At 63.8% G+C, this 23,588-nt stretch overlaps 13 protein-coding genes across 13 annotated transcripts; 8 read left to right on the forward strand and 5 right to left on the reverse strand.

Moving 5' to 3' along the window:
- Positions 1–109: 109 nt before the first annotated feature.
- On the reverse strand, positions 110–1,302 carry MICPUN_107959 (predicted protein). The gene has a single exon (XM_002501013.1). The coding sequence runs from the start codon at positions 1,194–1,196 to the stop codon at positions 165–167; it is 1,032 nt and encodes a 343-aa protein (XP_002501059.1). The 5' UTR covers positions 1,197–1,302; the 3' UTR covers positions 110–164.
- A 2,394-nt stretch (positions 1,303–3,696) lies between these two features.
- MICPUN_106815 (predicted protein) lies at positions 3,697–7,358 on the forward strand (the record flags this gene model as incomplete). Its single annotated transcript, XM_002500590.1, has 4 exons — positions 3,697–3,790; positions 3,965–4,082; positions 4,125–5,505; positions 5,572–7,358. 4 exons carry the CDS (start codon positions 3,697–3,699, stop codon positions 7,105–7,107), a joined length of 3,129 nt encoding a protein of 1,042 aa, XP_002500636.1. The 3' UTR covers positions 7,108–7,358.
- MICPUN_99616 (predicted protein) lies at positions 7,355–8,513 on the reverse strand (the record flags this gene model as incomplete). Its single annotated transcript, XM_002501014.1, has 2 exons — positions 7,355–8,190; positions 8,453–8,513. The coding sequence occupies 2 exons, from the start codon at positions 8,511–8,513 to the stop codon at positions 7,355–7,357; spliced, it is 897 nt and encodes a 298-aa protein (XP_002501060.1).
- A 472-nt stretch (positions 8,514–8,985) lies between these two features.
- Positions 8,986–9,597, forward strand: MICPUN_70401 (predicted protein; the record flags this gene model as incomplete). Its single annotated transcript, XM_002500591.1, has 1 exon — positions 8,986–9,597. A coding segment is annotated over one exon (612 nt), but the record flags the coding sequence as incomplete, so codon positions are not given.
- An 898-nt stretch (positions 9,598–10,495) lies between these two features.
- Positions 10,496–11,089, reverse strand: MICPUN_57193 (predicted protein; the record flags this gene model as incomplete). The annotated part of the gene is made up of 1 exon (XM_002501015.1): positions 10,496–11,089. The coding sequence occupies one exon, from the start codon at positions 11,087–11,089 to the stop codon at positions 10,496–10,498; it is 594 nt and encodes a 197-aa protein (XP_002501061.1).
- Positions 11,090–11,828: 739 nt separating this feature from the next.
- MICPUN_67788 (predicted protein) lies at positions 11,829–12,743 on the forward strand (the record flags this gene model as incomplete). The annotated part of the gene is made up of 1 exon (XM_002500592.1): positions 11,829–12,743. A coding segment is annotated over one exon (915 nt), but the record flags the coding sequence as incomplete, so codon positions are not given.
- A 2,409-nt stretch (positions 12,744–15,152) lies between these two features.
- On the forward strand, positions 15,153–15,902 carry MICPUN_107960 (predicted protein). The gene has a single exon (XM_002500593.1). It carries the CDS (start codon positions 15,159–15,161, stop codon positions 15,843–15,845), a length of 687 nt encoding a protein of 228 aa, XP_002500639.1. The 5' UTR covers positions 15,153–15,158; the 3' UTR covers positions 15,846–15,902.
- A 1,315-nt stretch (positions 15,903–17,217) lies between these two features.
- On the forward strand, positions 17,218–18,201 carry MICPUN_71440 (predicted protein; the record flags this gene model as incomplete). The annotated part of the gene is made up of 2 exons (XM_002500594.1): positions 17,218–17,877; positions 18,025–18,201. Coding segments are annotated over 2 exons (837 nt in total), but the record flags the coding sequence as incomplete, so codon positions are not given.
- Positions 18,202–18,277: 76 nt separating this feature from the next.
- Positions 18,278–19,453, reverse strand: MICPUN_79595 (predicted protein; the record flags this gene model as incomplete). Its single annotated transcript, XM_002501016.1, has 1 exon — positions 18,278–19,453. The coding sequence occupies one exon, from the start codon at positions 19,451–19,453 to the stop codon at positions 18,278–18,280; it is 1,176 nt and encodes a 391-aa protein (XP_002501062.1).
- Positions 19,454–19,847: 394 nt separating this feature from the next.
- MICPUN_57199 (predicted protein) lies at positions 19,848–20,301 on the forward strand (the record flags this gene model as incomplete). Its single annotated transcript, XM_002500595.1, has 2 exons — positions 19,848–19,922; positions 20,032–20,301. The coding sequence occupies 2 exons, from the start codon at positions 19,848–19,850 to the stop codon at positions 20,299–20,301; spliced, it is 345 nt and encodes a 114-aa protein (XP_002500641.1).
- A 58-nt stretch (positions 20,302–20,359) lies between these two features.
- MICPUN_57200 (predicted protein) lies at positions 20,360–21,684 on the reverse strand (the record flags this gene model as incomplete). The annotated part of the gene is made up of 2 exons (XM_002501017.1): positions 20,360–21,475; positions 21,562–21,684. 2 exons carry the CDS (start codon positions 21,682–21,684, stop codon positions 20,360–20,362), a joined length of 1,239 nt encoding a protein of 412 aa, XP_002501063.1.
- A 166-nt stretch (positions 21,685–21,850) lies between these two features.
- On the forward strand, positions 21,851–22,096 carry MICPUN_79900 (predicted protein; the record flags this gene model as incomplete). The annotated part of the gene is made up of 1 exon (XM_002500596.1): positions 21,851–22,096. A coding segment is annotated over one exon (246 nt), but the record flags the coding sequence as incomplete, so codon positions are not given.
- Positions 22,097–23,162: 1,066 nt separating this feature from the next.
- Positions 23,163–23,587, forward strand: MICPUN_107961 (predicted protein). Its single transcript, XM_002500597.1, has one exon. The coding sequence runs from the start codon at positions 23,174–23,176 to the stop codon at positions 23,522–23,524; it is 351 nt and encodes a 116-aa protein (XP_002500643.1). The 5' UTR covers positions 23,163–23,173; the 3' UTR covers positions 23,525–23,587.
- The last annotated feature ends 1 nt before the right edge of the window (position 23,588 follows it).

Genomic DNA, 23,588 nt, shown 5'->3' on the forward strand with positions numbered 1-23,588 from the left:
ACGGACGATGACTCCGACGGCGGCGAGACTGAGGCAGATGAATATTTCAGCGAGGACGACGGATACTTCTCCTCGCATCGCGCAAGGCGTCCAAGCCCATGGTCTCTCTGATGTTAGACAATAGCTTTATTACATGAAACAACAAAACGGATTAAATGATTGCATCACTCCTCTGCCTCCGCGGGTGCAGCTTCGGGTACATCAGCCTTGGCCTCTTCGGTCGGCTCGGGAGCTGGGTCTGCGGGGGCTTGGTCGGCCTCACCGTCACCTGCACCGTCTGCTCCGGGCGGGGGTGGCATTGGTGGCGCGAGCGGGTCAAGAACCTTCGGGTCCATGGCCCCAAACTGCCTGAGTCCTTCGTGTGCTTCGGGGATGTAAGTTGCTTTGGCACAGAGGTCAGAGATGTAATCTTTAAGGCCTGGTACGTTCGCCGAGATCGCGCATCCATACTTGACAAACTCCTCGTTGTCCACTCCAAAGTCGAAGCCCATGCCGACGTACAAGGGTGCGAGGTCGCCATGGACAACGGCCAGACCTTTCTCCAGTCCGAGACTGATTTCAACCGGCTGTCCAAATGGATCACGGCTGGCATCAATAGAAGCGAGGGGTTCTCCCGTGATAGTTCGCTTGATGTTGTTGGTGACAACGTACGAATGAGACCCCGCGACGGCGGCGAGACGCTCAGGGAACCTTTCTCCACTCCTTGTTACTCCCGTTTTGCCAAAGTACGCGTCTTCGACGATATCTCCGGAGACGTAGATGTTGGAAAACCCATGCAGACGCAAGTTCGGGTCGCACTTGACGAAACCCTTGTCGTCAAGTGCCGCGGCGATCGCCGGGTCCGTGTTTGCATCCTTGAAGAAATCCGTGTTGGGCTTGTAACCGGTGGCCCTGATCACCTTCCCCGCGTTGAAGGTGTTGCCCTTATCCGTCTTGTATTCCTGCAGCATATCGTCGAATTCAATTACCCGTTCATTCAGGTGTACTTCGACGTTGCCGAGGGACTCCCAGAAAGCGGTGACCTTATCGTGAGCCTCCGGGACGCGGGGGAGGATGTACGGCCCAGCCTGGCAGATGATAACCTTCTTCTCAGGGTATTTAGTGGCAACATTTGAGGTCATCTCGGTTCCAACCAGGCCGCCGCCAATGACAAGGATCGTCTCTGAATTTTTGATGACGTTAGCCTCTGCCTTCATCTGGCGGTATCGATAATCAAGGGTCGGGTTCACGACCTTGATGTTGGAATTGTAAGCTGATCCGGTGTTGACGACCAAGGTGTCAAAGGGAATCACCGTGCGCTCGCTGCCAACCTCGACGTGCGTCTTGGAGATGGACATTGCAAGACCCGCAATGTGCTTTCCGTTCTTGTTAACGACCTTGCTGAACGGCACCGTCGCGTTGGCCAGCCTTCCCTGCGTGAACGACTCGCCGGGATCGGGCAGAGTCATGGGCTGCTGCGTTGGATCTTCCCAGTAATTTTTTGGGTCGATCAGGGTGACGTGAAAGCGCTCCTCTGGATCATTGCACAGGTTGAAAACGGTCATCGCGCCCGCGTACCCTCCTCCAAGGACCACAACACGGTGCTTGGGCGCATCGGAGTTTTGCTTGGAGCGCACCACGTGGTTTACAGACGAGTTCTTCTCCTTCAGCACCGCGAGCGCGGGAGCCAAGGCGGCCTCAACCTCATCGAACGGTCCGCGAAGCGCCTCCAGCATGCCGTGGTCCAGCCCGGGGAGCGGATCGGGGTCGTCGGCGAGCATTGCGGTACGCTGAATCGTCTTGTACGCGGCCGCGGCGGATTCTTTGGACACAGGGAGCTTGTACTGCGTCTCTTCGGAGAGGAAGCGCTCGGCGATGTTTGTGGCGGACGCCTTGACCAGGCGAAGTCGAGGCATGGACACGGCACCCGCGGAGGTGGGCGCGATCGCCTCCGCCGCCTGCCTGAGCTGGTCGATCTCCACCAGGAACGAGACGGATTCCTCAGGGATCCTGCACTTCTTGGCCGCGATGCGAAGGCCCATCAACACAGACGCCGTTCGAATGGCGGTGGCTATGTCCTTGCACGCCGCCGCCGCCGCCGCCGCCGCCGCCTTGCGCATGATGGCCTCGGCGACGTCCTCGGAGCCCGTGCCCTGGTCGGCATCATCGTCATCGTCCCCGACGGACGTTCCCTGTGAGCTCTTCTCCCACGCGGAGTCGGCATCGGCCCGGGCCTTCGAAGCGCCTTTTTTCTTGGGCTTGAGCGAGTCCGGGAGGTCGTCGTCGCGGACGATGCTCACGCGGTCGATGTAGCTCAACCCCGCGAGGTCTCGCTCCTGCTTGCGTCTCACCCTCGTCTCGCACTCGTCGAGGAAGAAGGTGAAGTCGCCGTACGCGAGGAACTGGTACTCCGGGGGGACGGCGTCGAGGGCGCTCTGGCGGCGGCGCCTCGGCTTCTCCCGCTGCGGTGCCGCCTTCTTGGGCTCGTCGTCGTAGTCGAACTCGCTGTCGTCGTCGCTGCTCTCCTCATCGCCCAGGGTGAGCGCGTGCGTGATGACCTGGGACCTCAGCACCTTGAGCGAGTCGGTGTCCCTGCACATCAGGAAACCAGCGTCGAGCGACCTATCAGGCTTTCTCGCCTCGTAGTCGTACACGGTCACCTTGAACAGGTGCGACGCCGCATTGGCTCTCTTCGCCAGTTCCTTCATCGTCTCGGGAATGGACGCCTGGTTGAAGACTTCGCCGAAGCTCAGAACGGTAACGACGTCGCCCCCGGAGAAGCACGTCTTGCAGATGCCGGTGGCTGTGTCCACGTCGACCCCGCCGCCTTTGTTGTCGCACTCGTGCCTGAGCGCCTGAGCGAGGGCGGTGACGGAAACCTCCCTCTGGTCGCCGAAGTGCTCGTCCCAGAACCTGCGGGAGTCGACCTGTTTCAACTTGTTCGATGCCCTCGATGAATACGTGTGCAGCTGGGTTGCCTGCACCAGGGACTCGAGGTGCTTCCGCAACTCGGATTCGCAGCGCTCCATTTCCTCCTCGGCGTTGAGCGCATCCTTGCCCTTCCCAGCGAGCGTGAGGCAGATACACACGCCGCCACCGGCGGAGCCGCCGAGCCTGATGAGCCTCTCCACCAGTTTCTCGAGCTCCTCCATGCACATGTGGATGTTCTCCAGTATGACAGTTATCCTCCTGTCCTCCATGGAGCACCCGTCGATCATGTTATCGATTTGGTTAATGAGGCGGGAGCACCTCTTGGCGGTCGATGGAAGGTGCTCGGCCGCCCTGATCCTCGCGTTGATCTCCTTGCACATGGCATGGAGCGCGTAGGCGAGATCCACCGTGACGGCGGCGATGACGTCCGCCATGGTTCACTGTACGGTTCACGTGGAAACGGGGGCTCGGCGTGCCCTCGAATGCCCCATGTGATCTCGTTATTGTCCCTCACTGCGCGGGCAACGCAGGGCTGGGGGAATCTCGGCTTTCTCATCGGCAGATCGGTTTCTCGGAGTGTTCTCTTTTTGGCACCAAATTTTCCATCCATCCCCGCGGCTCTTCGGGTGACCAAACGGCCGGAAAAAGCGGATCACACTGAAAACGAGTGACAAACAGCGACTGAGAATCCAGCTCATCCACGTTTCCCGGCAAAACTTTCTGGTTTCACGCGTTTTGGCGCGCCCAGAAAGCGCGTCGCAACGCACGCACACACGAATGGAAACCATGCGACGGCTTCCCCGGTACCGCACGGTGGTCCGGAGGGAGTTCACGACTTGGATTCGCGACACACTCGCGCCGATCGCGCCCGCGCGATCTGGTCGAGCGCTCCACGCTAAGGTTGCCGACCCTTCAAAATCAAATGTCGAGCCAAACGAGCGCCCAGCCCCGGACGTCCCTTCACCAAGAACGTGGAGGCTTCGACGCCCCGATTCGGGATGGCGCGAGTACGAGGCGAAATCGGGATCGTTCCGCCACCCGGTCGGGCCCGGAGGAGTCCCCATCACGACAGGCGCCGCCGCGGCCGCGCTGGAGGCTGCGGAGAACGAGCGGCTAAGGGTCAGGGCCGCGGCGCGTCGCGACTCGGCCATCGCCGAGAAGCTCGGCGAGGAGTTCAGCACAAGGACGATGAGGTCGTTCCACAGTCCACTCAGGAAGCATCTCACCCTCGATCCGCTCATCAGCGAGTACTCGGTCGATTCCCCCGAGGGCGTCGCCCTCATGCAGCTCGCCGAGGCGCTCATCCGGACGCCCAAGGAGGCTGGACGGTACATGCCCGCGCGGCTTATCCGCGACATGCTCGGCGCCGGTAACCTCGATTTTTTATCCCACTTCGGCGGCGATAAGAGCTTGCTCATCAACGCCAGCAGCGTCGCGCTGTCCACCGTCCGCGGCATACTCCCCAAGCACGTCCCGGGCGGCGACTTCTTCGACGAGTCCACGAGGGGTTTGGCCGGGAAGGGAAGCGACGCCGTCCTCGAGGTCGGCGTCACCAGGGCTCTGGGCCTCATGGCCCGCAAGTTCACCATGGGCGCCAACATCGAGGCCGCCGCGCGCCGCGCCATGCGTGCGGAGACGTACAACCCCCAACGATCGCACTCCTTCGACATGCTGGGCGAGGGCGCCAGGACGTATGAGGACAGCGCGCGGTACCTGGCATCGTACGCGCACGCGGCCGAGGCGATTCAGGCGGCAGGGTTCAGGTCGCCCCAGATGAGCGTCAAGCTATCGTCGCTGTCGCCGAGGTTCGACGAGCTGTCCAGGCGCGAGTGCGTCCCGGATCTGTCCTCCAAGCTCGGGTCGCTGTTCCCAATCGCTGACGGCCCCAACGCGTTCACCGTGTTTGTGGACGCCGAGGAGCAGAACCGCCTGGAGCTGACCCTCTCCGTCGTCGAGAACGTGATCAGGGAGCGCGCGCCTCCGCGTATTGGGGTGGTCGTGCAGGCGTACGGTCGCAGGGCGATGGAAACCTTGGAGTACCTGCGCGAGCTGGCTGTGAGGTACCCCGAGACCAAGATCAGCGTCCGGCTGGTTAAGGGGGCGTACTGGGACGCAGAGATCAAGCAGGCACAGCTCCTGGGCGCTGATTCGTACCCGGTCTGGACGGAGAAGAGGCAGACGGACGTGAGCTACCTCGCGTGCGCCTCCTTCCTCCTGGAAAACTCCGACACGCTCCCCATGCCCGCCTTTGCGACGCACAACGCGCGAACGGTGGCTGATATTCTGTCCATGGTCGACGGCGACATGGACGAGTTCACCAGACGCGGGTGCGAGTTCCAGAGGCTGCACGGCATGGGCGAGTCGTTCGACTACTGCGGATTGCCCGTTCGGGTGTACTCTCCCGTGGGTGCGCCCAACGACCTGCTCGCGTATTTGGTGCGGCGGCTCCTCGAGAATGGCGCAAATTCCAGCTTCCTCAAGAGGCTAGCGCAGGGGCGCGACGACCTGATGAACGTGGACGTCCTGTGCGAGCGGGAGCCCGAGGTGTCCACCGTGATAGGCACCCCCGTCGTCGTCGCCGAGGAGAGTTCGGGGGTCCCCGCGATGCCGAGGAACATCTACGGCGACACCAGGCTCAGCGCGAAGGGCGTCGACTTTGAGCACCCCAACTTCCCGGCGGCGTTCGCGGCGCAAAAGGCGTACGGTCCCGCGTTCAAACCTCTGGTTTGCACCGGCGAGGACAGTCTCGCCGAGTTGACGGCTCGTCTGGGTACCTTCAGGCCCAACACCGCCAAGGCGAGCGACACGATCAGGTCCCGCGCGACCGTCTTGAGGAAAGCTGCCGACATCGTCGAGCGCGATTCGGTCGCCATGTCCAAGATGATCATGGAGGAGGCCGGTAAGACCCTCGTGGACGCGGTGAACGAGGTGCGCGAACTCGTGGACTTTTTACGCTTCTACGCCAACCAGGCGGAGACGCATCTGGCCGACCCCAAGCGCCTCAGGACCGTCACCGGCGAATCCTGCCTGCTCCAGGCGCAGCCCCGCGGGCCTTGGCTGTGCGTCGGGCCGTTCAACTTCCCGTTCGCCATCGTCGGCGGCCTCGCGTCCTCGGCGTTCGTCGCTGGCAACCCCGTGGTGATCAAGCCCCATCCGTCGACCCCTAGATGCGCTGCTGCGCTTGTGGACGTCCTCCTCGAAGCCGGCGCGCCCGAAGGTTCGCTCGAAGTGGTTGTCGACGGACCGTTACCGGAGGGGTCGCGGGGCGCGCGAGAGGGTCAGTCCGACGCGGGAGCCGCGCTCGTGTCGTCCGGCGAGTTCGCGGGAGTGTCCTTCGTGGGTTCCACCCGCACCGCCGCCAAGATCAACCACGCACTGGCGCTCAACTCCGTGGAGAAGAGGGCGCCGCTCGCCAGGCTCGTCGCAGAGACTGGCGGCCTCAACGTCCTCGTAGCTGACTCATCGGCGCTCCCCGAGCAGGTGTGCGACGCGGTGCTCGCGTCCTTCGCCCAGTCCGCGGGGCAGAGGTGTTCATCCGCGAGGATCCTCGTGGTGGATAACGGGTGCAAGAACGAGCTGACCAGGATGATCCAGGGCGGCCTGTCCGCCATGCGTGTCTCCAAGAACAATTTCGACCTCTCCACTGACGTCGGCCCGCTCATCTCGGAGGTCGCCGCCGACAAGGCGAGGGCGCACTGTGACGCGCTCGAGTCCGGCGGCGCCAAGATGCTCGCCCGCACGATCGGCGAGGACGATGGCGCCCTGTTCCATCCTAGGGTGTACGACCTCAACCCGCAGCCCGGTTCCGATCCCGTCGCGGGTCTTAACCTCCTGGAGGATGAGGTGTTTGCGCCAGTGCTCCACGTGGTCACGTACGACGGCTCTCAGGCTGAGCTCGAACGAGTGATCGAGGCTGTCAACAGGAAGGGATACGCCCTCACCGGCGGCGTCATGACCCGCTGCGAGTCCACCAAGGCGCTCGTCACCAACAAGCTGGACTGCGGCAACTTTTACATCAACCGCGACGTCGTTGGCGCGGTGGTTGAGTCCCAGCCTTTCGGCGGGCACGGCCTATCCGGCAACGGCGTCAAGGCTGGCTCAGAAGGGTACCTCGAGCAATTCGTCGCGCACAAGGTCATATGTGAGGACACCACCGCGGCTGGAGGTAACGTCGAGCTGATGAGGACGACAACTTAAGCCCAACAGAGACTCTTCCCGGGTGCGACGATGAGTGAAGAGAGGTTGGACTCTGAAAAGGCGGTGCAAACCCTGTTCAACAGGGCAAACACATCCGCGCCGTCGGTCGTTCTCATCGACATGTACAACGCACCACTGTATGTATGAATACGTTGAGTATTGAACGGTTGAAGCAGCAACATGGCATTCTTTGGGTTTCATCAAACCGCAGATGCATAAATACGATCCATTTTTTAAAATCCTGTCGCTACATGAAACGCCACACGCTCTCTCGGTTAGTCTCGTCGGGAGCACTGTGCAGGTGAGTCGCATCGCAATAGACCATCACCTCGCGCCCGGGGCTATACTCTGGTCGTCCGATGGCACTCACGGGGAGCTCGCCGGCTTCGTAATCCTCCCACTGGATCACTTCTCCCTCGTCACCATCCTGACGCAGCGGGTGGGACAGTTTGCACGAGTGACTGAAAACCCCGACGCCTGTCCAGTTGCTCTCCGGCGGAAAGCCGACCATCACCGTGAACCGATCCAGCCCCGAGTCCTGGTGCCATGAATGACGTTCCTGCTTCCGTCCGGTGCTGGTGATGTCAATCAACGAGCCGTGGCTCACCGGGCCGCACAGCTTGCCGAGAGTCTGGATAAAGTTCTCCCCCGTCAAGTTTTGCACCGCGTTGTCGGCAAACACTTTCGTCAACGACGCGTACCCGGTCCGCGAAGATTTCCAGTTCACCATGAGCGAAGAGCTCAGTGACGATATCGCGGCGTTCACCTTATCGCTCGCGTTCGGGTCCGGGACGAACAGATCGTCGCGAATAGCCCTGCGAATGGCAGTCCTGAACGCTGCATCCGCATTGAACTTTTCTTGCAGCCCCGTGCTCGGGAACAGCTCCTCCAGGCCGAAAAACTTCACGTGCTCAACCACCGCTTCGGCGCCGGGCCTTCGAAGATCAGACGGGACGTCGAACACCTCCACGTCATTCCAGGCGCGGTAGTCAGCCTTTTCTACCAACTTGCCGTGTCTCGTTTTCCTCGAGTTTTCGCCCCATGCACCTCCACCTTTTTCCTTGCGATCGGTTCCCGCTGGCGCTGTGGAGAGTTGGGATAGATGGGTGAGTGCCGGGATGGCTACTGTGGACGGCTGCAGAAGAATGGCATGGCGTGGCGGGTTCTGTTTCACCTGCCGCAAACGGATCGACCGATGACGCTCCAGTGCCGAAAGGGCTTCCACCACCGGCTCCACCGAAAGGCCTCGAGGAGGGCTTCCCAAAGGGAGATGCCGAGCTCTTGCCGCTAACCTCGCCGAAAGGGCTCCCGGCGCATCTCGTGACGGATGTGCACCGCCGTTCACGCGCGAGAGGACGCCGTGATGGCGCGGAAATGGACCACGACGTCTGCGCGCCGTATGCCATCGCGCCTTATCCAAATGAGCCCAGAGGAACCCCGGGGTGCCTTCTCTGATTTTTTTCTGGACCGGACCGCCCCGAGAGCCCTCAACCCTCAGAGCTTGGAACACACGGCAACCGTGCTGCGCTGGAAGTGGACCAACCTTCCTCGGTGTTGATTCGCAATATGCGGTAGGCTGCCGCCGGGGCAATGCCGTGGCGCTCCGCGTTCCATTCACGTTCGTCACGAGGAGTGGTCCAGATGCTTCATCAGATGTTGGGAGGTCTCGAGTTGTCGCCGAGAGTAGCTTCGAGCGGATGCGTGGCCGGGAGTCGTGGGGGCCGAGCCTCGTCGGCAGCGTCTACGCGATGCCGCATAAGCTCTGAACATCCCCACAGCCTCGAGTTTCGCCGCCATAGAGGCGGTGTAGGGAGGCTTTCGGGTCGGCGCTCGGTTTCGGTGCTCGCCGAGGAAACCGGGGCTTTCGGGGCGCCCGTCTCGTCCCTGGCGTTGCGCATCGGAGAGGTGCTCCGGGAGCACGACATCGTCCGTCACGCTGATAGGGTAGTCTTGTGCGTGAGCGGAGGCGTGGACTCGGTCGCGCTGCTGCACCTAATGGTCGAGCTTCGACAGGAATGGGCGCTCGACCTGCACATCCTGCACTTCAACCACGGCAAGCGCGCCGAATCCCGGGAGGAGGAGGCGTTCGTGAAGGATCTCGGCGCGAAACTCGGGGTCGAGGTGCACGTCAGGCGCCCGACGAAGGCGTTCGACACCTCCGGGTTCCAGGCGAAGGCGCGGGCCTGGCGGAGGGACGAGGCGGAGAAACTCCTCGACGCCGTCGCGGGCCAGGTCATCTTGCAGGGGCACCACGCCGACGACCAGACCGAGACGGTCCTCATGAAGATGATGCGGGGGTGTCACGTGTCAAACATCGCGGGCATGTCGCATCGAGCGGGCAATTACGGTCGCCCCCTGCTGGACGTTTCGAAGGACGAACTTCGTCGTTACCTGACGTCCCGAGCGTTGGAGTGGCGGGAGGATGCGTCCAACGCGGATGTCGCCTTTTTACGGAACAGGGTCCGCGCCGAGCTCGTCCCGGTGTTGCGCGAGTTGACGGACGGAAGTCTGGAGTCGCGCGTGGAGGATATCGTGCAGCAGAGCGCGTCTCTCAGGCGGTGGCTAGACGCGCAGCCCTCGTCCATCGTGGACGCTGGAGCGGGCGTCGACGATCTAGCACACGGCGAGGTGGACGTGGCCGCCTGGTCGAACCTTCCCGAGCTCGCGCAGGAGGACCAGCTGTTCGAGTACGTGCGTCGATCGACCGGGGTTGCCGTCCGATACCACAACCTGCGTAAGGTTTGCCGACAGATGCGGAACGACACGCCGGCGTGGGACTGGAGGCTGTCGAAGGAGTGGAACCTGGTGCGGGTGGGGAGCCGGGCCTGGACGCAACGCAAGCGTGGGGTCGACAAGGGCGAAGAGACGCCGTCGGCGCCCAGCGCGAGCGAGGTTGAGCGGGTGGTAGTCGACGGGGGTGTCATCGTGACGTATCCGAAGGGTTGGCGCGTGAGGTGCTTCCGGGAAAACTCGGCCGCGGCGGCTGCGGCGGCGGCGGCGGGCGACGGCGTGGCGCTCGCGAACCTTCCAAAAGGTTGCGAGCTGAGTCTCAGGACCCGGCGACCCGGCGACCGCTTTCGCCCGAACACGAGGGCCGAGAGCGTGAAGCTGAAGGACTGGATGCGAGCGAACGACTTCCCGTTGCACACCAGGGACAGAACCCCGCTCGTCTGCTCCGGGGGGGAGGTGCTCGCCGTGTACCCGCGAGCCGTCGCCGCGGCGGTGACACCCGGCGACGGCTCATCGTCAGTCGGCGACGCCTTCGTTCTGCGCGTGGTCGTCGACGGCGTGACGCTGTGAAATCGCGATAAGATCTTACATCCTCGTGGCTAAAGTTTACGTGCAGTGTTTCGATGACGGTAGACTTGATCTCATCGTCACGAGCCCCTCAGTCTATGAGGTTCCAGAGGTCGTTTGCGAGCTGGTACTCCGACCTATCCCCGACGGCGTAGTCGATCACCTGCAGGTCCTTCCCCTCGTGCGCGTTCACCCGACCCTTGATCCTGTCCGTGGTCTCGTACTGCCACGAGATCTTGGATATGTGCGCGTAAAGCGAGAGCTCGTGCTTCGCCCTGGGCACGTCGTCCATCTCGATGGCGTCAACCTCCTGCTTCTTCACCTTGAGGTTGGCGCTCTGCGACTTGAGCTCCGCCTGCATGTGCTCCAGGGCCTGAGCCTCAGCCTCCATGTGGGTGAGAAACTCGCCCGCGGCGCGCTTCTCCGCCTCGACCTGCGCGATGCGCTTCTGATGTTCGGAAGGGGACTCCGACGGGGTCGCCCTCTTCTCCGCATCCGCCACGCGCTTCACCATCTCCTTGATGACCGTCTGCATGTGCGCCTCGCGGTCCTCGCAGAGCTTCCGCACCTCCTTAAACTGCTGATTCAGCGCCCTAACCTTAAGCGCATCCTCGTCCGTGGCGTAGATGCGACGCATCTCCTCGATGAGCTCATGGCACTCGGCGAAGGAAGCCTCGGGAGCCATCTCCTCCGCGGGGAAACTCTTCTTCCCCGGATTCAAACGGTCGTGGGCGCGGACGGCGACGAGTCAGTCGCGCTGCTTCCACTGGAGTCGCGGATCTGGTCGCGGTGCTCTTTACGGGTCGCGAGGAGGTCCGCCGCGTCGTCGGGGGGACGCGCGAGTCGCTGTGAGCGTGTCTCCACCGGGTTCCCCCCCTCCGGTTTCAAAAGGGGAGCCGACAGGAAAAATGGGCCCAAGTTCGCAAAAAACGGTCAACCGCCGATGTTAGCAGATTTCGTGACAACACCGGGGGGGTTTGGTCTCGGAAGAGCTGGCGGTCCCGGAGCCCTCGTCCGGCACACTCGAAGCGCGCTGCGGCAGCGCCGAGGTCCTATCGAGGCTATTCGAAGCGCGAGAGCGACCTGCGTTCGTACGTTCGGTGCGTGCGAAGTCCCCAACTGCTCCAACCGAGCCGGGCCGCGGGTCCGCGCCGATGCCAAAAAAAGTCAACGCTCTCGTAACGTGAAATCTGCTGACGACACCAAACCCCTCATACTCCACCCCGTATGCTCCACAGGCGATGGCTGCGACCGGTAGAGTGAACGTGTTCGCGCGCGTTCGTCCCGGCGTGGCGCGCGAAGATGGCGACCAGCACTGCGTGGACATGAACACCGACACCGGCAAGTGCCTCGTCAGGCTCCAGGATGGGGACGCGGTGGAGCGAGTCCTCGCGGGGGGCTCCGCGGCGATACGCACGGTGGAGAAGGAGTACACGTTCGACGGCGTGTTCGACCAGGAATCCAACCAAAAGGAAGTTTACGAGGACGTGGGTAAGCCCGTGCTCAAGGATGTGCTCCAGGGGTACAACGGAAGCATCTTGGCGTACGGCCAGACGGGCGCGGGCAAGACGCACTCGTTGTTGAACAGCGGCATGGGCGTGGACGGCAAGCCCGACCCGAAGCAGGCAGGTTTGCTCCCCAGGCTCGTCGCGGCGCTCTTCGTGCACGTGGGCGCCGATGTGAAGCACGTGTACACAGTGGAGGCGAGCATGCTGCAGATTTACAACGAGCAGGTGGACTGCCTCCTCGGCGACGATCGCGAGAAGGCGCAGGGGCTTCAGGTGACGGGCAAATCCGAGGTGAAGGGCCTGGTGTGGCACAAGTGCAAAACGCCGAACGAGCTCCTCCAGTGCTTTCAGAAGGGACGTATGAACCTGGTGTACGCGGAGACGAAGATGAACAAGTCTTCCAGCCGCTCGCACGCGGTTTTCCAGATCAAGGTTTCAAAGCGGCCGAGGGCGCTCGACAAGACCGGTACCAAGGGTGGCAAGGTTGAGATGAAGGCGACGTTCGGAAAGCTCACCGTGGTCGACCTCGCGGGTTCGGAGCGAATCAAGAAGAGCGGGGTCACCGGCACGCAGCTCAAGGAGGCCACGAACATCAACTCCAGCCTCCTCTCCTTCGGGAACATCGTCCAGGCGCTGGCCGAGAAGAAGAAATTCATCCCGTACAGGGACTCGAAGCTCACCAGGATCCTGGAGGATTCCGTCGGCGGCAACTGCAAGACGAGCCTGCTGGTGTGCTGCTCGCCCTCCGCGGAGTCATCCGACGAGACTGTGAGCACGCTCGAGTTTGCATCCCGCGCCGCGCGCATCGAGATCACCGCCACGATCAACGAGGGCGTGGTTGTCGTCGACGCCGCCTCGCTCGTCGCCGACGTCGCCGGCGACGGGCTGGACGCGGCGCTCAAGCTGAAACACTCGGAGATGATGGCCATGGAAAACAAGCTCAAGGCTGACGCGCAGAAGGAGACGGCTCAGCTCAAGAAGGCGAAGGAGGACGCGGTCAAGGCGCAGCAGGCTGAGAAGGCCAAGGCTACCGAGGCTGGCAAGCTCATGGAGAAGTGGCGGGTCAAGGCGGAGGAGGCTGGTAAGAAGATCACCTCGCTGGAGGCTGCGGTGAAGGAGGCTGCCGAGGCCAAGGAGGCCAAGGAGGCTGTCGCCAAAGCAGAGAAGCAGGTGGCCAATCTCAAGGCCCAACTCGCGCAGGAACGGGCCGAGCGAGCGAGGGAGGCTGACGCGGTGGCGCAGGACCTCAGGTCGCAGGTTGAGGCCACGCAGAAGCTCTTAAAGGAGGCCAACGCCAAGACGGAGACGCTCGAGGGACGCGTGAGCGAAGCCGACGCCCTCTGCGCCGCGCTCAACAAACAGCTGGAGGAGTCATCCGCGGCGCTCGAGGCGGCGCAGCGAGAGGCGCTCGAGGCGCTCGCCAAGGCTGCCGAGGACAAGGCTGAGGCGCTGACCAGGGCGGCTGAGGACAAGGAGGATGCGCTCCGAGCGGCGGAGGCTGAGGCGGCGGAGCGCGCCGAGCAAGCCGCCGAGTTTGCCAAATGCGAAGCCGAGGCTGCCGCGGAGGTTGCGCGCGAGGCTCTCGCGGCGGATTGGAGCAGGCGACTCGAGCAGGCCAAGATGGAGGGTTCCACCGAGCTCTCCATCGCCGTCGCCGCGGCGGCCAACGAGCTCAAGGCGGCCAAGGCTGCAGCGGCGGAGGAGCTCGAGGCGGCGAGAACCGCGGCGGAGAGGGAACTGTCGTCGGTGAGGTCCGCGCTCGAGGCTGACCTGGAGACGCGGGCGGGGACGATCGCCGCGCTCGAATCCTCGGCGACGGAACGCGCCGCGCGTATATCCGCGCTTCAGAAAGAGGCTGAGGAGCTCAACAGGGAGATTGAAGCCACCCGCGCCGACTTGCTGGCCACCAGGGAGAATGCGGCGGCGGAGGCTGCCAGGTTGGACGCGGCGCACGCCACCGCGATTGCCGCGGTTGAAGCGCGGAGACGGGAGGAGACGGAAGCGTCGGAGAAACGCGCGAGGGAGCAACGGGAGAAGCACGAGGCGGAAGTTGAGGCGCTGCAGACGCGGGCTGAGCTCAAGGGGAAGCGGCTGTCGTGGGCGTTTAGCGCGTCGAGGGCGCTGCTCGACGAGACCAACGCCGAGCTGAAGCGCGACTGGGAGGACATGAAGCGACGCTTCGACGCGAGGGAGAGCCGCGCGGACGACGTAGCGCAGATCAAGGGCCTGAAGCAGGAGGTTGGGGTGCTCGCGCAGACCTGCGCCAACCTCAAGATTGAGAAGACGCACCTCGCGCTGGAGCTCGAGAACCGCGACGTGACGGACGCCGTGTTTGGCAACACCGGGGGTAAGAGGCACCACACCGGGCCCAAGAACCCGGCCGCGAACGGCAGGAACGCGCTCGGACAGCACGCCACGCCGAGTCCAAACGTTCGAGCGAGGCGCGCGGCGACCGTCGCGACATCCGCGACAATCTCGAGCCGCAACAGGGAGCTCGCGGCGACGCTACGAGCCAAGACCCCCTCGACGGGGCGTTTGCGGCCCACGCCGCCGAGCGGGAGGGCGCCGGTGACGTTTCACGCCAGGGACACCCTGGGGGGAACGCTGAGGTTCTCGAGGGAGTTTCACGGATCGTCGGAGAAGCTTCCGGCGATCGACGGGGCCTTGAACCCCGAGGGGCTGAGGTTCTCTCGCCTCAACCAGCTCCCGGTGGGGAAGATGCGATATTGAGTTTTGGGGGGGATCAGGTAAAATAAAGTTTAGACGTAAGTGAAAAAGTTACAGGCCGGAGATATTTTGGCACATCCCGAAGGCTCAACGCGACCGACAAGCTCGGGAAGGCAATATCGGAACATGGCGACCATCTGTGCATCGACCATAATGACTAGCGTTCGCGCGTCTGCGCCGCCGCACCGTCTCTCTTGCTCACCCGGCATCCGCACCGTGGGCTGGACCGAACTCAAAAAGCGCCCGATGATGACGCGGATCCAACAAAGGGGCGTTCTGACGATGCGCTCCGCCTCGAACCGGTCGTACGACGAGCTCGTGCACCACGACCTGTACGCCCTGCTCGGCGTGAGTGACACCGCGACCTTCGACGAGATTAAGGCGAGCTACAGGGAGCGCATGAAGAGATGCCACCCAGACATCGCGATGGCCACCGGCTCGACCGAGGAGGACGCGGCGTCCGTTTCCGAGTTGTTGAATCGAGCCTGGCACACGCTCAAGGACAAGGGCAGACGGGCCATGTACGACTCCGGCCGAGTTTTGTTCGGCAAGTCCAGCCTGTTTAAGGATCCATTCACTGGCGTCCCCCTCAGCAAGAACGCGAGGCCCGATCTCGACGTCGCGCTCTTTGTGGATGAGGGAAGGTGCATAGGCTGCCACCAGTGCAAGCACGCGGCTCCACACACATTCAAAATGGAGCCCCACTTCAACGTCGCGAGGGTGGAGACGCAGTGGGCGGACAGCGAGGAGGACCTCGAGACCGCCGTGGCGTGCTGCCCCAAGGACTGCATCCACACCGTGCCCAAGGCTGACCTGGCACTCCTAGAGTGGATCCACAGAAGCCAGCCGCGGCAGAGGATCGTGACGTGCTCTGTCGAGTCCATGAGCGGGAAAGGCCGCGGCTTGGAGGAATCACCTTTCGTCGCGATGGAACGGTTCGAGCGCAGGCGGACGGAGATGATGAGGGACGCGGAGGAGGCGGCCAAGCGAGCCAAGAAGAGAGAGGAGGCGGAGGCGGCGATGGAGATGGTCAGCAACGTCGTCGGGATCGGGTCGTGGGCTGGGTTCTTCAGTCGCCAACGCGCCGACGAACCAGCGGAGAAAACGCGCGCGCCATCGTGCCCCTTGCCCGCCGTGTACGTCAACGCGTCCCTGCTCCTTCCGCAGTTCTCGTCCATGATCTCCGAGCCCGCGATTGACGAGTGAACCAGGGCGCTTAATCAGTCTACTCGTTTCACGAATAAAGAACAAAGACTTGTCTACATCTCGTCCTCGTCCTCGTACTCCACCTCCTGCGTTCCGTCCTCTCTCGTGCCCTTATCCCAATCCTTGAGCTTGTTCCGGCCCATGAGGTACCCGTCGGTGAGCACGTCCCACTTTCCAGCCTTGGGTTCCTCCTCCTTCTTCTCAACCGGCTCCAGGCCCAGCCTGTGCATCGGTGAGGGCCTACCCAGCGCTGAGTTCCTGAGCTGCGCGAGGAACTCCGCCTTGGTCATGTCCTTCTTCTTGGCGTTCCCGTCGGTCTTCTTCTCCGCCGCCGCGCGCTGCGCCTGGGATACGGCGTTGAACAGCCGCACCACGCCCCTGGTTGCCGTCTGCAGCAGCTTGCGCTCGAGCTGGTCACTCGCCGGGTCCGCCACCCCTTTGACGGGCACGACGTGGCCCCGCTCGCGGAGCTCGAGCTTTCGCTTCTTATCCGCCGCCCTCGCTTTCTTCTCACGCCGGAGTTCAGCCTCCTGCCTGCGTTGTTTCTTGGTCTTGGGCAAGACGTCGCCTGCGGCGGCGCCGTCGCCGCCGGCGCCATCGCCAACGAGGCTGCTGAACGCCTTGGCGAACCCGAACATGTTGGCGCCGCCCTGCTCGCCGCGGGACGCAGCCGCAGCAGCCGCCGCCGCCGCGCGCTCCTCATCTTCGCCGTCCTCCCCGTCCTTGTCGCCGTCCTCGTCGTCGTCGCCGGCGTCGTCGGCGTCGAACTCGTCCTCGCCCGCGCCGTCTGAAGAGTCATCGCCGCCCTCGCCGCCGAGCTCAAGGTCGTCACCCTCGAACTCCTCGTCGTCGAGCTCGTCGAGAGATTCGTCGTCGCCGTCGTCATCGGAAACTTCTTCGTCGTCGCCGCCGTCGTCGTCGTCGTCGCTCATCTCTTCGTCGTCGTCGCTCACCTCCTCGTCGACATCCTCCTCCTCCGAGCCATCCTCGCCCACGGGCTCATCCTCGGAAGCCTCCTCCTCGGACTCGCTCTCGGGCTCGGACTCGGACTCCGGCTCGGGGGCTTGCTTGCCCTTCTTGCCGTTGACGTTGGCGGCGGGCGCCTTCCTCTTAGGTGCCATCGTCCCCGTCGATACGCGCCTGCACTTCTGTTTCGACCGCCGCCGCCCATCTTTACGTCGGCGGCGGTCATGTGTCCGACCATTTCGTGGTTTTTTTCCTTGAGTCATTTGATTGACGAGAGGTCGGTTGCCATACAGGATCGCAAGGGGAGAATCCAATCCGAGTTCGTGGCTCGCACGCGACATGGTTTCCCAGTTATCGAGGCACGGGTGCCGCGGCCTCGCAAGCATCCGGGATGGGTGGAGGCTACGGAAACGATAAGGCGCCCTGGCGATTCACCGGCAGGGCGCTGTACCAGCTCAATCTCGTGAGATCCTCCGAGGCCCGCAAGCACGTGCCGAAGGACCTCAAGCTCGTCGAGCTCTTCGGATGGACGCTGGGCGGTGTCTACTTGGCGAGGTACGACGACTCGCCCGCGGGAACCTTCGACGAGATGGTCGCCCTTGGCGGTCTGGTGTGGAACCCGCCCACATCGTGCGCGTGGGCCGCGAGGGTCCTGGTCAACAGCAAGGAGGCGAGGCAGCACGGCGTCAAGACATGCGGGCTCCCCTCGCACTTCGTCGACTTCAACGACGAGCTGGATCGTGCGCCCGAGAGGCACGGTTGGTGGAAGGACACGAGGCCCGAGTCCGGGCTCGCGCGGGCCGAGAGGTTCGTGAAGGGCGGATGGAAGAATGCGCTGCGCAAGAATGATGAGGCGCCCAAGGAGACGAAGGGCGGGGAGAGGGTGGTCGTGAGGGACGGTAAGGGCGCCGAGCTATGCTCGCTCGCGCTTCCCCACGCGGCGCCGTCGCTGCCGGGACCCAGGATCAAGATGTTCCTCCCGAGCTTCAGCGGCCGCACCGACACCTGCCCGGACCTGCTCAAGTACTCTCTCGAGCTCAACGCGAACGTGAGGCTGAGCGCGCCCGTCATGTTCAACGACGACGCCGAGGCTGACCCGGCGGAGGGCAGGCGCGGGAAGAAGACAAAGAAGAAATCCGCCGGCGACGGCTTGCCGGGGTTCATCGAGCGGGCGCTCGAGGCGAACCGTGGGGTGAGACGGTTCCCGCCCCAGCTCGCCGTGGCGTCACTGACTGCGTCGGATCCCACGCCGGCGCCCGCCGCCGTCGTGAGCGACGAGTCACCGGCGGCGGAGAGGGACGCGGCGCTCGCTGGAATCCTCCGCGGCAAGCCGCTGCTCTGCATAGCCTTCGACTGCATGCAGATGGACGTGGGCGTGCCCAAGGTTGTGCCCGTGGGCAAGTGATGGGGCCCTCTCTTTTATCATGTTAAATATGTCTTTATCACGAAGGATGAATGAATGTCAATCACTGGTACTTCTTCGCCGGAGTACCGAGGCTCCTCCGGTTGCTGCGCCTGAACCCGTGAACCTTTGCAACCTCATCTCTGTCCATGTACCCCTGCTTCATCTGTGCCATCTGCTCTACGCACGACGCCGCGAAGTAAACCACCACCACGGTAATGAATACGCCCCACGCGTCCGAAAGAGAGATACCCGAGGCGACCGCCTTCGCGGCGGAACCCTTGGCGCCGCTCGACATCTTGTTGAGCGCCTTGGCTGCGCCGGCGTCGAGAATCTCGCGGACGCCCCACCCGCGGGGAAACAGCTCGGCGATAAAGTGCACCACCGCCATCCTCGGCCCCTCGCTGAAGAGCGTGGAGAACACCGCCCCTTGTGCCGGTGCCTTCATCAGCGCCTTACCGATGAACGTCGCCCCGAAGAAGTGCCAGAAAGGCATCATGAACGTCCCGCAGCAGATGCCGCAGAGGTCGAAAGCCGCGTTTGGCCAGGCGGCCATGGCAACCAAACCCCAGAACCCGTGCGTCTTCATAAACCCAATCATCCACACCTTCCACTCGTGGATATTCTTCTTCACCGCGTTCATGGCGCTCCTATCCTCCGTCTCCAGCTCGAGGAGCTCGTCGTTCTCCTCCCCAGCCTTGGCGGCGAGGAACGATATCCAGTACGGCGGAATCTCACCCGCGGCGGTGCCCCCGCCCCACAGCACGCACGCCGGCAGCACCGCGAGCCACACGTTCATCCACGTGGCTTCCACGGTGGCGCCATCGCACTTGAACAGGTCCTCGCCCTTCATGACGAACCAGATGTTCTCCCTCGTGTCGAACCCGACGCCGCCGCACGCCTCTGCACTCCTGCACACCTTCAGGATGTGCGGGAAGAGGAAGAGGAGGCCGCTGTGCATGCCGGTGCCAAGCCCGATGGACGACAGCACGCCCAGGCCGACCCACCACACGAGGAACTCGAAGTTGTACCTTACCTCCACAACCGCGGGGGTCCACGGTCCGGGAAAGCTGGCGAGGTAGGCGTACACGAGCGTGGAGATGATGAGAGGGTAGAAGAGCACCCGGTGGTGGATGAGCCAGTCGAAGGATCTTCGGCACCCGTCGAGGCAGACTTGGGCGAAGAGCATGAGGACCTTGACGGGCTTGCGGACGAGCGTGATGTTCTTGCGCTCACGCATGAGCTCGAGTTCCAACTCTCGTTGTGCGTTGCTCGCGCGAGGCGACGGCGCCGCATCGTACAACGAGGGGTGAACCGTCATCCTTCGGGGGTCCTAAGCAACGGTCTGAAACGCGTTGGGGAATATCCAGAAGATCCCGACAGGCCCAAGAGGTGATGGGCTCCAAGGGTATCCTAGCGACCTATCACGGAATGAAACGGGTCACAACCAGCGTCCAAGACAGGTCTGCGTATCTTCGGGCGGCTGGGAGGTCTCTGTGGGCAAGTCCTGACTCCGCTCACGAGATGGAATATTCGGGAACGTCACCCGGGTTTGTTTGTCGAGTTTCGTAAAATCCTCGGCAGTGGAGAACCACTGTAGAAGGCACGACGACGCATCCTTGAGAGTGTTCGAGATGTCGTCTTCCGGCATGTCTCCATTCTATCCTCTCTTCGTCCTATCGGCTCCCACGCTCTTGATCGCCACCGCGGTGCGTATCGATCCGGGAGCTCCATCGTCGAAGCCCACTCCGCCGATACGCCACGAATCGAACCTCCCTGACCGAGATCCCTTTAACCCCTCTCTCTACCTCTCCCCAGGCTCTCTCGTTGCACCAGTTCAAGATGTTTTACATAGCCTTCACCAACATGGCAAACGAGAGGTCGGGCAATCCCTTGTGGATGATGGTTCAGCCCGTCATGAAGGATCTGGCGCGGGTGATGGAGGGTGTGCTGGGCAACGCTCATAGCTTCAAGCCCGGGCTGACCCACGTGATGCTCACGGCGCTCATGCTGGCGATCATCGTGTCGCTCGAGAGGGTGAGGAGCGCGGTGTTGGCATCGAAGCGTGCCCCGGCGCGACTCGATTGACATCAGCTCGCGGGTTTAGCTCCTACTAACTCGTCTTCAACAACGTAGCAAAGACAACCTATTTCCTTCCAGCCATGGGTCTACTGGGCCGACCTCCCCGCGGCGGTGCGCCCGGGGGTCTTGGAACCAGCGGCGGCGCACCCGACGGAGGCACAGGATTCAGAGCGGGCTTCGTCGTCGGTCCCCCGATGACCAGGCGGTCCACCCTGGCGCTCGTGTCGTCGCCTAAGTCAACCCCGTCGCCGTTTGCATCCTCGGAGAGCGTCGCCGCCATCGACCTCAGCTTTCCCACCCGACCCTTCACCGAGGGCTGGTCGAACATCCGCTCCACCTTGACTATGTGCTCCGCGCGTTCCTTTTCTCCCTCCCACACCTCCCTGAGCTTATCCCCGTACGCGGTGAGCTCCTCAACCTCCGGCGCTGGCGCCTCCACCCTCTTACCTCGATCGGCCTCGTCCTCCAGGCACGTCTGGAGGTACTCCACGTCGTCCAACAGCGCCGCCCTCTCCTCCGCGAGCAGCTCCTTGAGCGGCACGGCAACCTTGTCCACGTCGAACGCGTTGATCTTGCCCCCGAACTGCTCCACCGCGGCGACGGGATTACCGAGCGCCGACCCGCTCGAGCCCCCCGACCCCGCGGACGCGCCCGTGCCCGGCCTGGAGACGGATGAGCTCGCGGGTCTCGACGGCGGCGTCCTCGGCGTGCCGGCCCTGATCGCCGCGGCATCCGCGACGCCCGTGACGTAGTCCAGCATCTTCCGCTCCCTCGAGTCGCCCGCCATGAGCCTCTCCGCCCGCTTCGCCGCCGCCGGATCCGCCGTTCGCAATCCTCGCTCGCGTTCCTCCCTCCGAGCCTCCACCATCGGATCGTTCGCGGTGCCGCTGCCGATGTCCTGCCACCGTATCTCCCTCTCCTGCGACGACGCGCTCCCGGTGCTCCCGGGCCTGCCGCTCGCCTCGGCGTAGTCCCCCGACGCGCACCGCTTGATGCTCTGCACGAGCAGCCTGAGCTCCCCCTCGATGAGAGCTCGTCTCGGGTTGTCGTAGAGTCGCCTCGCGTGCGCGGTGGCGTCGGTGCGCTGCCTGACGTCTCCGATGATCTCGGCGAGCGCGTCAGCCTCCATCATCAGCTGATCGTTTTCATCTATGGCGCTCGATCCCAGCGCTCGGCGAACCTGGGGGACGGGGACGGGGGACGGATCTGGTTGAGACGGGGTGCTCACTCGAGGTGACGATGGAAGAAAAAGTTCGGGAGGCTCACCTCATCGACCTCCGCCGGGTTTAGTTTCTCCGCTATGACGGTCCACAGGAGCTGCTTCACCTGACGCAGCTCGTTCGCGGGCACGGAGCCCGCCCCGAGCGCGTCCCCGGCCAGCGTGTCCATCCCCCGGCGCGGGTCAAACTCTGCGGGCTCGTTTAAAATATTTCGGTGCCAAAACGAGAGAGGACTTCGCCGTTTGGTTTCCTCATCAGCTCCCAGACTTCCCCAGCGCGGGGGCGGTTGGCACGGCGGGAGGAATCAGCAGGCAACGCCCCAACAAGACTTCGCCATGACCGCCATAGTGCGCCTGGGGGACATCCTTCACGCGGCTATTTCCCGGGGCGACGCCGCGAAGGCGATCGAGCTGCTGGAGCACGGCGCGCCCGTGAACGAGCGACGCGATCACGGCACCACGCCCCTCCACTGGGCATCCTCGGAGGACTACGTGGACATCGTTGAGGCCCTGCTCGCACACGGCGCGGACCCTAACGCGGCGGCATCCGACGGGTGCACGCCGCTGCACTACGCCGCCAGGGAGGACGCCGCGGGCGCCGTGGCTGCGCTCCTGAGGGGAGGCGCCGACGCCGACGCGGTCAACGCCGGAGGTCGCCGAGCGGAGGAGGAGATCTACGACGACACGGACGGCGGGGAGGGCGAGGATATCGCCCGGATGCTGAGGAACGCGCCGTCGGTGGTCGTTTCCCGGGAGAGCGTCGCGCGCGGCTGCTCGACATCGGGAACGGGTACCGCGACGAGGAAGCCGGCGACGACTCTCGCGGGCGTCGTCGCCTCGCGCGAGTCCGTCTCGCCCCTGGAGGTGGCGATGGCGGACTTGGCCGTGGAGCTGGGACGGGAGAAGCTCCGGGCGAGCTCCGGTTCGACGCGTGGGTGGGCGGCGGGGGACGGGTTGGGCGCATCGGGGGACGGGGTGAGCGCATCGGACGTGGGGATCGGACGTGGGGCGGAGACGTCTACGAGGTCGTCGGGTTCGGGCGGCACAGCCGGCGGGTCCGGCCGCGTCCTGGTCCCGAGGCCGTACGTCCCCGCCGCGGACCACGACGTGTGCGCGCCCGAGCGGGCCGAGGCGAGGGCGGTCGTCGTCAAGCTGGACGCGGACGGCGCGCTGCCCCCGGAGATGTACGCGGACATTCGAAGGGAATACCTGGCGACGGGCCCGCCCGACGCGAGCAAACGCGACGGGTACGATCGCATACCGGAGGCGGCGATCGCCAGGGTTGAGGAGCGCAGACGGACGACGCGGGGTTGCGCGAGCGCGATGGCGACGACGGAGGAGGATTAGGACGCGCGGTTTGATCGGAACACGAGAGTCGCCGTACCAAATTTTGTCTGTCTGCTTCGTCTCTGCCAGCTGGCCAGCTGTCGTTTTGAACATTATTTTCGACGCGCGAAGCGCAGCTTCGAACCATGTCCATACCCATGTCCGAGCGACCCGCGGCCCAGGTGTCCACGTCTGAGATCGAGTTGGCCCCCGCACCCACGAGCAGCGGGTGGGTCCCGCCCCGACCCCGTCCTTACGCCCCGCGACCCGAGCTTGTTGACTCCGTTTTTCCAGTCGTTGACGCCCGCGCCCCTCCCGCTGTCCCCTCGCAGGATGGAGCACCCGACCGCGGCTGAGACCGCCGCGAACGCGGCCACCGACATCGCCCCACCCACTGGATGGGCGGCGGTGAAACAGAAGATCGTGGCGTGCTTCTGGGAGGTCGAGGAGCACCTCGCGGACATCTTCGGCCTGAACGACAGCAAGTACCAGTTCGCCATCGACGAGTACATGCAGAAGAAGCAAGAGGAGGAGGATCGCGCCGAGTACGAGGCGTGGGAGAGGGAGCAGGAGGAGGCGAAGGAGAACGAGCGTCTCGCGGCGGAGGCTGACGCGCTGGAAGGGGGAGGCGACGGCTTCGAGGAGGTGCGCCTCACGTCGGAGGCGGGCAAGGAAGAGCGTTAGGGCGTCGGGGCGTCTGCGCAGCATCTTGTTTTAATACGTCAGTCGGACCCCGGATGTAAGCTTA

Source organism: Micromonas commoda, chromosome 3 (genome assembly GCF_000090985.2).
Source record: "Micromonas commoda chromosome 3, complete sequence".
Taxonomy (NCBI): Eukaryota; Viridiplantae; Chlorophyta; class Mamiellophyceae; order Mamiellales; family Mamiellaceae; genus Micromonas; species Micromonas commoda.

What these genes read in the sequence shown, in the direction of transcription:
- MICPUN_107959 (XM_002501013.1), bottom strand. Translation starts at nt 1,196, where the DNA reads ATGAAGGCAGAGGCTAACGTCATCAAAAATTCAGAGACGATCCTTGTC.
- MICPUN_107960 (XM_002500593.1), top strand. Translation starts at nt 15,159, where the DNA reads ATGTACGACTCCGGCCGAGTTTTGTTCGGCAAGTCCAGCCTGTTTAAG.
- MICPUN_107961 (XM_002500597.1), top strand. Translation starts at nt 23,174, where the DNA reads ATGGAGCACCCGACCGCGGCTGAGACCGCCGCGAACGCGGCCACCGAC.